Source organism: Cyprinodon variegatus, unplaced genomic scaffold, assembly GCF_000732505.1.
Source record: "Cyprinodon variegatus isolate N-32 unplaced genomic scaffold, C_variegatus-1.0 Scaffold442, whole genome shotgun sequence".
In the NCBI taxonomy this organism is placed as follows: domain Eukaryota; kingdom Metazoa; phylum Chordata; class Actinopteri; order Cyprinodontiformes; family Cyprinodontidae; genus Cyprinodon; species Cyprinodon variegatus.
The window spans coordinates 503,705-515,920 of NW_015150895.1; the positions used below are offsets into that span (position 1 = coordinate 503,705).

General features: G+C 47.1%; 1 protein-coding gene across 1 annotated transcript in view; it reads right to left on the reverse strand.

The window, feature by feature from the left end:
* Positions 1-4,910: 4,910 nt before the first annotated feature.
* Positions 4,911-12,216, reverse strand: part of zfpm1 (zinc finger protein, FOG family member 1) — a 24,506-nt gene continuing 17,200 nt past the window's right edge. The window contains exons 3-7 of the mRNA XM_015388917.1: positions 10,295-10,397; positions 9,953-10,210; positions 9,172-9,405; positions 8,856-9,098; positions 4,911-8,778 (exon numbers count right to left, since the gene is read on the reverse strand). Of these exons, the coding sequence (XP_015244403.1) occupies positions 6,254-8,778; positions 8,856-9,098; positions 9,172-9,405; positions 9,953-10,210; positions 10,295-10,397 (3,363 nt within the window). The 3' untranslated portion in view covers positions 4,911-6,253. The remainder of the gene's footprint in view (positions 8,779-8,855; positions 9,099-9,171; positions 9,406-9,952; positions 10,211-10,294; positions 10,398-12,216) is intronic.

Consider the following 12,216-nt stretch of genomic DNA (forward strand, 5'->3'; position numbering starts at 1 on the left):
TCCGATATTCAGTTTTAAGGACGATACAGGCCGATACCGATAGGGGGCCGATTATATCGTGCGTCCCTAATATTCTTATTACATTGGTCCATTCTTTCCTTTATTAGGTTCTGGATATAGTTACTGTTAAAGGGATCCATTCATGTGCAATGAAACCAAAGCCAGACATTCATCTTCTAGTTAAGCTCAATCAAGCATTCGTCATGACAGTTTAATTTGTCCTCTTTAGGGCTGAAGTGCACCTGTGAGTGAACAGCAGACGTAAACATTGTCTCCATCTGCTGGTAAATTATTTTACCCAATTCTATATACCATAAAGAAGCATTAGCGCCATCACTAGCAGCTCTATGTCCTCAGAAACTCATCCACCTGGAAGCTTCTACAGTCTTACCTTCAGCTCCAGTGAACAAAGGATCAACTGGCCTGATATGACCTAAAGGGCTGGTTATACTCCCGCAGCAGTGTCGCAGTGGGCTTGTTGCAGGTATGATGCAGACATTTTTGATGTGGCGCTATGTTTATTTCACGCCACAACGCAAAAGGGGTAAATACAGAACTAGTTTGTGCGACGACAGAGGGACATGAGGACCAAAAAGTGCGATGATCCAGGTGAAAAAGGGTTCCAGCATTCTCACGCACCTCGCTCTTTTAGCTGGTCCATCTTCACGAGGCGTTTTCCTCAATGGCGGTCATACAAACAAAACAAGTTAGTAAGGAACCAAACAGGAAATACGCATAGTGTAGAGAGGATGTAGATTTGACCAATCAGCGGCTTCCTGTCTGCGGCACTTCCTGCGGTTACCTACAGTTTGGGTGCAGCAGAATGTCTGCGGAAGCATCTCTGCGTTCCCTGCGACAAAAACGCAGACGACCTGGTTTCAAAGTATAAATCAGCCTCAATAGTTTATTGGATTTAAACTATTCTGTCTGAAGTTATCTGCTGGGAGGATTTTTAACAGTCTGTTTTGGTCACCACAAAGAAATCCATCGTTAGTCAGAGCCAAATCATTATAGAAATATTCATCTTACAGTAGAGGAAAAGCAGTAAGGTGAATCTATCCTCACAGATCTGGATCATTTTCTCCTGTTAGGTCAGACATGATGCAGGATGAACTTTATGGTTCTGACTCTAAATATAAACAGTCTATGAGGTTGTTTAGTTATGATCCAAATAGAGGCCAGTCAGCCGGGCGTCATGGTGGAGCAGCACCTCCTTCTCCATCCAACATGGCCGACGATCTCAGAGAGCTAGAAGGTTGAGGACATTACAGAAGAAGACAAGATACCACTGAGGACGGTAGATAGAGGCTTTATGGAGCAGGTTCTAGCATTCCTGAGAGAAACAGGTCCGCCTCCACTTCCATTGAGAGCTTTCCTCACAGACAGGAAGCGGCGGTAAAGTCTGACAGCGTGTTAAAGCGACATCCTCTGTCTCTAATGATAGTTTTCATCTCTTCATGGAGGAATAGAAACCTTTCAGATTCAATTCTATTCAGGAACCAGAAAGGTTCTCATTTAATTTAAAATACGTCTCAGTTGTAATATTGTGGGACAAACCCATCATTTTTATTTATTCAGTCAGTATTTAATTTAGCGGCACGTTAACTTGTTAATATGATGTTTTCCTTTTTTTGTAATTCAGTATCTGTTTTTAAAACAAACCCCTAATGTTTGGGAATGATCCTCTGATAAAAGAGGAAACTGTTTTTAGGGAAATGGACGATTATTAGTTAACTGATTCTAATTGATATGATCAATCAACTTTAGATGAACTCTATATTCCATATGTTTATATTTTATGTTTCAGGGTTTTTTGGACTTTTGATTCCCTGTAAATCTGCTATCTTCAAAGCAGAGGTCTTATTCCCATCATGGTTCTGAAGCATCAGCTCTCCTCCCTTAGAGGGGAGCTGTGACAGACAGGCTCCTCTGGAGGTTCAGGGTTCATCTTCTCCACCAGTCTCCAGTCAGACCTCGCCGTCTCCTCTGAGCTCCTCATTGGTCGGTTTGAGCAGATCTGAACAAACGAAGCTCTGCAGGACATCCCAGACACGGCGGCTGTCAGGAAACTGAAGCTTGAAGACATGATCTGATCCCTCAGAGCTTCTCCTCAGTCTCACTTCAGGTCTGCTTTCTTTAACCTTCATGCTTTCGGAGCTGAGTTTTCCTCTCACAGCAGAGATGTTCCTTTTTAACACTCCCAGCAACGTGTTCCTGCTCAGAGACGATCAATAACCAAATCTCCCTTCATTGATCAGAAATGATCTTGTTGATATGATCATCAGGCTGATCGTTTCTCATCAGGGCAACATTTTGGATTTTTTTTTACAGCAGAGAAAAGCATGCTGCATTTTGGAGCGCCCTCCTGGGAGTGTTGATGTTGGAGCTGCTGCAGGATCATAGCTGTCAGCTGGTGGATAGAAACACGTCACAGATTCATCTTTGAGGCTAACGCGCCCTGACAGCCAACACAGCGCTGCTAAAGGGGCTTCCTGCAGCTGCTCACCAGGTACAAACACCTGTTTGCCTCCAGTGCCCTTGGCTCCGGCGTTTGGTTGAAGGTTGCCAGCTGAAAGACTGACCGACTCTAAGACACAGTGAAATATGTGAGCAGAAACCCCTAAAGTTAGCTGAACAAGGCTCGTTTCCACCCAGCGTCACATGGATCATCTTCATCTCACACTGTGTCAAACTTCACTATGAAACTGGAAGATTTCTATTCATGGAGCAAATTTTAACCTGGATTGAAAATAATCTGAGTTAATCTTTTTCTCATAGTAGCTTCATCTGGTCTGTTCCTGTTTGGCTGTGACTCCATCCTGGAGAGAAACATCAGCTGTGCTGCTGCCACTTTCAGTTATAGATGCTGGAGGCCTGTTTTTCAGTGTAGTCCTGTTTCTCTGACTGTGACTAACTGGATGTGCTCTCTTCATCCTCTGACATGGGAGCTGGCTCGGAGCTCGTCTGCCTGGCTGTGTGTTTCCTGGACGGGGCCGCCTTTTCCAGCTGCTTTTTGTATCTCTGCTTCTGTCTCCTTGAACCCCAGTGGGCCTCAGCAGATGGCCGCTCACACTGAGCCTGGTTCTGCGGGAGGTTTCTTCCTGTTAAAAGGGAGTTTTTCCTCTCCACTGTCGCTACAAGCATGCTTAGTGTTAGAGATTGCCTTCGAGTCAATAAGTCGATGCAATCAACTGGTTTTTCTTAGATAGAAAACTGAATCAATCTGACTGGATGATCTGGTGAACTGTAAATTGACTTGAGATGACGTGTTGTGAATTGGCGCTATAGAAATAAACTGAATTGAATGAATCCAAAGAGCAGCTTCTTTGGGAAACATCTGGAATATCTTGCAGTTGAGGAAGTTTGTGGAAAGATTATTAGATTTCAGCCTCGCTGCACTGCAAAAATTTTAATCTACATAAGTTATTCGTTCTTAAAATAAGTGCATATTTTCTTGAAATATGAAAGAAAATTAGACAATTTACCAAAGGAACAAGGCAATTTACATTAAAATAAGAAAAAACAATTGCATTGTCTTATTTCATGTGCATTTTATCTAATCATGTTATTTTAAGAGTAAAAATACCATTCCATTGGCAAACTGTTGCCTACTCAAATTCAGGGTAAAAGCACTTAATCTAAAAATGTTTTACTTATTTCTAGATAATTTTTTCAGTGTGGAGACTTTTCCAATATTTACAACCTGTTTAAGCTCATTTATTTTAAGTAGGCCAAGCCAATCCCTTCATTGTAACGATTCAGAGGACCTAACTAGTACTTTGGATCATTGTCCTGCTGTATCTGCAAACTGATCCAAAACAGCAAATGCATCAAGTCCAAATATTAAACCAGACTATTCCTGTTTAAACCTCAGATTTCTGCGTTAATCCTTTTATCTAAAGCAAAATGAATCATATTTCTTTTATGTTTTAATTAAGTAAAACTAAAAGCTAATGTCCTGAATTTTGCTTCCAGGTCGACAATAAACTAACTTCTGCTGTAAGACTCCCCTCTCAGAACTATTTTTCCTTTAGCTCTTCTGTGTGATCGGTTCGGCCCTGATAGCTTTCTCTTCTATGCAGGTTGTTTCTAAAGGAAAGCCGATGAATCATTCAGCCTTTTATTTGTGACGTTTCCAAACAAACCGAGTGACTGTGAGCAGTCAAGGACTTGCTCTCAGGTACGCAGAACAAACACTCTGAATCAGTGTCTCTCAGAACTTTTTATTTCCCATGCATAGTTTGGACAAGAGTGTAGTGGAGCTGAAAATAAAGACACACAACTGAAATAAAAGTGTTTGACATTCGATGTGATTTTCTCCATTATAGACTAAAAATCATTGCGACAACGTGTTGAGAATGAAATCAGAAATAAAAGAAAAATCTTTGACAAAGTCCTTCAGGGTGAACATTGACGCATTCAGGCCGGGAAAAAGTGCTGCGTAACATAAATAGGTCAGAAAAAAAAGGTACCTATAACTAAACATTCAGCACATCTGGACACAGTGCAACCAGCAGGGGGCGCCGCTAGCAGCCGGCCCTACATCTGCAAACAGCTGCAGACCACCGACAGTTTCAACTTCTCTCTGTGGGTCACAGAACGGAGCTGCAGGAGACCCAGAAGCAGCTCAGTGGAAAAGTGAAGAAGTTCTACTTTAATGTTCCTGAGTGAAAACACCAAATAACAGCTTCATGCTCATTTCCAGGGATTTTTTCCCTTGTTTCCACATTATTTTCTATGTTTATGTGTCTGGAAGCTTCTCCCTATTCTAAGCTCTGGAGCTTACCTTTACCCACCCTCAGTGGGGTGCTGCAGGATTTACAAGATGGCGCCGTATCTCCAGCAGTTCTGTTAATTTATAAGGATAAAAACCGTCAGAATTACAAACTTTTTTCAGTTTCTGCTGAAACCTTTGATTAGCGAAGCGCGATATGTCAGTCTGAACATCATGACTGGTTTTTAACATTATATTAGATTCTGATCGGGATCAAATAGATGCATGTTGGCGTTTCGGGGGGGTTGGATCTGTAACTGCAGTGGAGTCTCATGGTGCCTGAAGGACAGAAAAATTTACAATATCTAGAACTTAATATCTGATATTAATATTGGCTGAAAAACTGTCATATCGGCGCATCGTGACTTTTCGATTTGCACCAGTTGCAATTTAGCCACCAGGTGGCACCAAATCCCACATGAGGGACCTTTACAACCATAACGATCTCTTTTCTTGATACTTTCTTAAACCTGGACGAATTGAAATGTTCCTCTTTCTGTGTCTGTAACAAAAAACAAAAAGAGAGAGAATGGGGGTGGGGTAAGTGCCGGCCGATCCGATCCAGTAACGGACCGCCCCGGTGTTGGGAACACCAGAGGCGGTCCGTGTCTCTGGGTCCACTCGGTTCCTTTCTCATGTTTCTGCATCCAAAGCAGAAACGTTTTCACAGCTTGAGCTAACACCGTCCTGCTGCATGGGAACGTGGCGGTCCTGATTATAACAAAACGGCCTTCATCACCGGTAAAAACAGAGGGCTTCATCCTCGTCTTCATCGATCAGCAGGCTGAGGAGCCACTGACATCGGATCCAATATCTAATCAGCAACAAGCAGAGACAAGAAATGAACACCACCAACTAACAAAACGTGTCAATAACAAAGTGATGACTGGAAGGAGAAATTTCATATCTACACTTAGAAAAGTCACTTCAGCACATCCACAAACGGCCTTCAACAGTATGAAAAAATATACAAATAAAAAATACAAATACTCTCAGACAACAGGCAGGTAGTTTTCTGTAGATGTGAAATCAGTGAGGACTCAAAGATAAATATTTCACATTTCTTTTCTCCGCTCTAAAGAGAAATCAAAAACTTTGTCCTTCAGTGGTTCGTAACCCGGTGACCTCATTCTTCTTCTACAGAGGAGCCAGCGTTGGAACCAAAGCGTCATAGATTTCTGTTTTCAGACATCTTACATTATGCACAGAGAATAAAAACATGAAGAACAGCCGAGTCCGTTTCAAGCAGCGCTTCGTTTGACCCGGAGAGCTGAAGGATCCAGTCTAATTAAAATGACAGAAGGATTGGTTCAGAACGTCCTGATCCGTGACCCGTCTCTGCCTTTAGTGTGAAAACTGGCCCAGAGGAGGAAAACTGCTGGGAGAGTCGGTAACGCCACCTGCAGGCTGAGTAACAGTCATTCTGCGGATTGGTCCAGCAGGGGGAGCCGTTCTGCACCTGATCCATGGGGGGGGGACTCACTTAACGTGCTCGGCGCTGTGGGAGGAGCAGTAGTACTTCTTGTGGGCTATGAAGGTGGAGAGGCTGCTGAACTTGATGTTGCACAGCCGGCAGAAGCGAGAGTTCCCATTCTGGACCGGAGAGATGACCGCGGTTTTAGGGCCGGCGCTGACGGCCACCACGGGATGAACTGCGGCGGTGGGAGCAGCACTTTCCGGGAGGTAGGTGGGGGCCACCTTCTCCCGCAGAGGCTCCGGGGACACAGTCACAGAGGGGGCTCTGGGGGGGGAGACAGGAAGAGGTGAGGCTGCAGAGGGTGAACTCCCCCCAGCAGAGGGGCTGCCGTTCACCTGGGGAGAGATGGGGGAGGCGGCGGCGCTCCGGTTCTGTCCGTTGATGCTGTCCCTGTGGACCCGGGAGGCCGGCTTGGCCTGGGGGGTGGGGGCAGCTCCGTCCCTGGGACTGAGGCTGGGGCTGCAGCTGAGAGCCCTGCTGGGGCGGGGCAGGTTCTCCGGGGGGGGCTGGATGGCTAAGACCAGGCCGTGGGCGGTCTTAAAGTGCTCCATCAGGTCGCAGGTGATTGGCCGGTTTGGACAGTAGGGGCAGACCACCAGGGACCCGGGGCCCGCGCCTTTAGCTCCGGCTCCAGGGGTAGCAGCGAGGGTGGCCCCGGTGTGTGAGGGCGATGCAGCTCCAGAGGAAGGTAAGGCAGAGGGGCGGGGGCTGGGGGACGCCCCCTGTGCCCGGGCAACCCACTCAGCAGGCAGAGCTTTGGCCTCGGTGGGGTGTTGCAGGTCCAGCCGCTCCTGCTGGGGCCGGCTCTTCGGGGAAGTGGAGGCGGACCTCTTGAGGCGGTGGAGCTGCTCCATGGTGTGGGGCTGCAGGGTGGTGGCGGGGCAGTAGTAGGTTTTATGGGCCAGGTAGTTCTCGATGCTGTTGAAGCTGATGCTGCAGGCCGTGCACTTGTGATAATCGGTCAGAGGAAGCGCTGGGAGGATGCCAGCACCGCCGCTGTGCCGTGGAGTCTCCTTAAGACGGGGTCTCTTGCTTAGGTCAATGGGCCCGTCTCCTTCGGGGCTGGAGCTGCCGGCGCCTCCGGGAGAAACTTCCTGCTTCACCACCAAACCCAGAACAGAAGGAGATGGAGCAGAGGCAGTGGCGGCAGCAGCGGTGGCCAATGCCTCTGTTCGAGCCATGTGGATCTCATACATCTTCTTCCTCTTGCGTGTGCGGATGGGCTGAGGCAGGACTGCCGTGGCGTTGGAGTTCTTGGACATGTGGCCAGCCCGGTGGTTGGACGGGTCGTGGCGAGACGCGCAGTAGAACCGTTTGTGAATTGTGTAGTTGTCATGACGGCTGAAGCGGATGTTGCAGGCCTCGCAGAAAGTTTTGTTTGGGTCGTCTTCCAGATCCTCTGTGGACCCACTGGCAGGACTCTGACTACCTTCACTCGCCCTTCCTCCTCCGCCACCCTCCCCCTCTGAGGATGATGATGCTCCTTCTCTCCCTGCAGGAGTTTCTGTCTTTACCTCCACCAGCCTCTTAGATTCTGCTGCTCCGGTTCCTGATGGAGGCTCTGAGCTGTTGGGTGAGACAGAAGCAGCTCTACTCGATGCAGCGATTTGAGGAGATGAAGCCTGTGGTCCGCTAGAAGCTGACGGTGCAGGGCCAGAGGATCCAGACCCAGAGGCCAGGCCGGCAGCCTCTCCCTGGTGCCTGCTGGAGCAGTACAGCCTTTTATGGGCATAGTAATTGTTGATGTTGTTGAAGGTGATGTCACACTCGAAGCATGTGGCTCCTTTCTGAGGTGGAGTGGCAGTGGCTGCGGCTGCTGTAGGTCCAGAGGGGAAGAACGCGGCAGAGTTGTTCTGGACAACAGCCTGTCCCTGTTTCAGCCGACTGTGGACCATCTCTGACATTTTTGCCAGGATCTCTGATGCCTGAGGCAGGATGGCTGCTTCTGGGTTGAACATGTACTGGGGCAGGAACATTGCTCCTCCGAGCGCCGAGCCCACTCCTCCAACATGGGCAGGGCTAGAACCAGGGGTGGGACTGGTTGGTTCAGCCTTGACAGTCGAATTTGGGGGACTTTTCGGGGAGTTGGATGTCTGGCAGGAAGAGGATGTTGCGGGCTCTTCCTTGGCCTTCTGACCCCGGTTCTCTCCACCTTCAACCTCCTCCTCGCCATCCTCCTTCCACTCCATCTGCTGCTCCTCAGTCTCAGACTCTGATTGTGGCTCCTCCTTGATCTTTACCTCTGAGGTCTGGGCGTCAGGAGGACTGGGATCACGAGGAGTTGCTGATCCCCCGTTTGCACCTGGACTGGATGAGTCTGGCTTAGGGACACAAGCGAGGGCTTCTCTGTCATGAGGGGACGGCTCGGCTGATGGCGGGGTGCTATGGCGAGGGGTAGGGCTCCTTTCAGTCGGCACTCTGACCTCCAGGTGGGTCCGTACGTGCTGCTGTAGCTGGGCGGGGGAGTCAGAGTTATGTCCGCACACCTGACACTTAAGCACTACGCCAGAGTCCCCTGGGCTCAGACCTGTGGACGGAGAAAACGTCAGAACAATCTCTGCTTTATTGGACCAGACGCATAATCCCAGAGAGAGCTGGACCTACCGATGGACAAGGGCAGCTTCGGAAGGCCTGGTCCTGGAGAGTAAACCTCGCTGCGAGATCCAGGCTGACACACCATGTGGCTTGTTACCAGGTGACTGTAGAGGATGTCCCTGGTGGTTGAGACGAAGCCACAGCCGTGACAGACTCCACTCAAGATGTCCGTGTGGACCTTCAGGTGGCGCTCGCAGTTCGCTTTGGTGGTGAAGGCTGAAAGGCAGATGAGACAAACGAAGGGACGTTCACCTGTGGAGAACACAGGAAGTTAGCCACGACCAACAATCCAACAGTTCCTGCCCCACAATGAGGCTGCTCTTACCGCTGTGTGTGCGCATGTGGATCTCCAGGGAGCTGGCGCTGGGGCAGCTCTTGTTGCACTGTGGAAACGGGCAGATGCGTTCATTGGGGTAAGACTCTTTGGGCTTCTCCTGGGGGGGAGAGGAGGCAGCGGCTGGCTGCTTCTGCCGGCTGGCACAGTAATACATCAGGTGGGCCTGCAGGTTCCTCTCGCTGCGGTACCAGATCCCACAGTCTTTGCACGGGAAAATGTCCTCTGAAGATGAAGAGACGCAAAGTTCAGAGACAGAAGAGAATCACATGATACAGGGGAAAGCTAAAGGTCCATTTGACCCAAACGGAATAGAACCACAGACCCAAACAGACCAAAGCCACTGAAATCATCTCAACATTTTGTGCAGGATAATGACAGGAGGATCCTACTAGCTACATTGCGCTGCCATCTAGTGGCCAAAATTGAACACTACATCAGATATTGTTCCATTAAACAAGTTTAAAGACATAAAATGAGTTACCAGTCACCATGCAGGTTATTTGGATGAGACTAAATTATGATAAAAAAAAGTTACATTGTTAAAATTAGAAGAAAAAAATTCAATTTCCAGAATTTGTTTTTCACTGTCTAAGTGACGAAGAACTGCTTTAGAGGATGTATGTGTTTCTATGGTCTCATCTGTCTTTTTTAATGTATTTTTTTTTACATTTTAAGGACAGTCTTCAGTGGATTTAAATCAGTGAGGGTCTCTCCCATTACAAATTCCCTAAGCTTGCAGTTATCTGTTTAGTTCTCTTCAAACACTCACTGTTGACCACGGCGGTGGCCAGGATGGCCGCCATGCCAGCCTGCTGAGGCAGCAGCTGAATATCGGAGCGTAGCGCCGACGGGTACTGAGGCTCCTCCTTCAATGCTGGCTGTTTCTGAGTAACCAGGCTGAGTGGGGGGGAGAGCCGCGCCGCCAGGGAGGAGGAGGAGGAAGAGGGAGGCGGAGGAGGTGACAGGACGGCCACCAGCTGCTCCCCAGCAGCGATCTCTCTGGTGAGTTTACAGTAGAGCTCCTCACCTGGAAGGGAACAGATTTACAATCAGACGTCTTTGCGGTGCAGCGATTCTCAGAGGAGTCTTCCTCAGATGAAGGACAGCTCACCTCGGCTGTAGATGCTGCAATTTGCTGCTGAAGGGTCAGAGGTCAGTGGGAGGCGGTTTAGCCAGCAGTCTGCATCATCACAGAGCAAAGTCCGCCCCGAGTTCTGCAAGCAAAACAGTCATTGGTTCAGAAACCCAAAGGAACTGGGACACGATGGTCAGTCTGGGAAATATTCGCACGGTGAGTTTAATCCTTCTCTCTGAAAAACTACACAAACATTTTCACTTTATCACCATCCTGAAGCTGGAAAGCTCAACTTATTTCAGTCTGGAAACAAAAATGTTTCTCTGTGGAGGAACGGCGCCCCCTAGATGCCTGATTAAAGGAGCTGATTTGTTGGGAAGAGGGCCGGCAGCAGCCGGAGAAGGAAATGAGAGGAGCGCTGGTCGGACAAAGCAGCCCAGAAAATAAAAAAGGAGAGAAATAAAAGAAGGATAGAGAAGATCTGATGTAGAGGCCATTCATTCAGTTGGCAGTGGTAATTAGATCCACAGCTGATACTGGCAACAAAGAGGGAGGACATGTTGGTTCTGTGGAAGTATGAGGAGAGCAAAACACTGCAGCAGGTAGTTTAAATGCCGTCACCTTAACATTTCCAAACAACTTTATCTGGATTAGAATCTGATCAGGAAAATGGGATTGGAACAGAAGCGGATTTAAATCTGTTGGGTTTGGCCTTCTATCCTGGAGCGAAACCACGACACACGATTCGCATCCATGGTCTGAATATTCTGGTCCCTGCAGGACCTCAGGGTGGCTGAGGCCATCTCAGGGCAATTTATCCTACCAGGTATGTTTTCTGATTGTGGGATAAAGGAAGGCACCTGGAAAGGTGTGGAAAGTCGAGACTGTGACCCACTGCACTACTGTGCAGCATAAATGACAACAAAGGCCTAAAAAGAACAGAATCATCTGTTTTTCTGCTACTGGATCCATATTAAATGGAATATTTGACCTGGATTCTGGTTCAACAACAATATATCCAGATAAAAAATTACTGAACAAATCCTCAACTTGAAAACTGCAGAATGCAAAACAAATTATTGATCTCTGAACATTTATTAAAATTTCCATCAAAGCAGACTTTGCAGCTTCAAATTAAAAATTGATTAAACCTAAAGTTCTATGAGATGTTTCTGCAGCTGCTGTTAAAACAACATAAAGGTGAATAAGAAAAGTTTCTTAAGTTTAAACCAAAGTGAAACGATTCTGAAGCTTTAAAACATCTCAGCCTGTGAGCAGCAGTTCAAAAAGAGGCTGCAGTTCTGCCCTTTCTCCACCAGGAGGAGTCATTCACACAGCTTTGAAGCCTGACAGCCCTGAAGATGAAAACCTTTTCCACAAATAATCTTACATTCTATAAATATTCTGCACAACTCCACTAAAAAAAAAAAACTAGCAAAAAAAAAAAAAATAAAAATAAAATAACTGACTGTAAACCCAGAAACACGGTGGTGGCAGTGTCATGCTCTGGGCTCCTTTGAGCTTCTTTGAGTGAAGCTCAGTTTTTTTGTTTTTTTTTTTTATCACAACCAACCTCAGTGTGGGAGCTAGGAAACTGTAGGAAAATATGTATTTTTTTTTTAGTTTGGAGCACCAGCAGAGAGTCCAAACAGAACACATTTAAATTCAGTTAAACTATTTTTAACATCATGAAAAAAATGACTTAAAAAAAAACTGAAAGAAGAGGAAGCTGGGAAAGTGCTACTAAAATTGAGCGTTGCAGTTAAGCATGCAGTTCTAGAATTTCCTTCTTTCATCTGCGGGATATTGCAAAAATGCATTTGTTGCTTCAAGGCTGGACTATTGTAATTCTTTACTATCAGGAAGTCCACAAACTGTAGTTAAAAGCCTTCAGCTGATCCAAAATGCTGCAGCCAGAGTTCTGAAAACTAAAAAAAAGAGATCATATCTGTGCTATA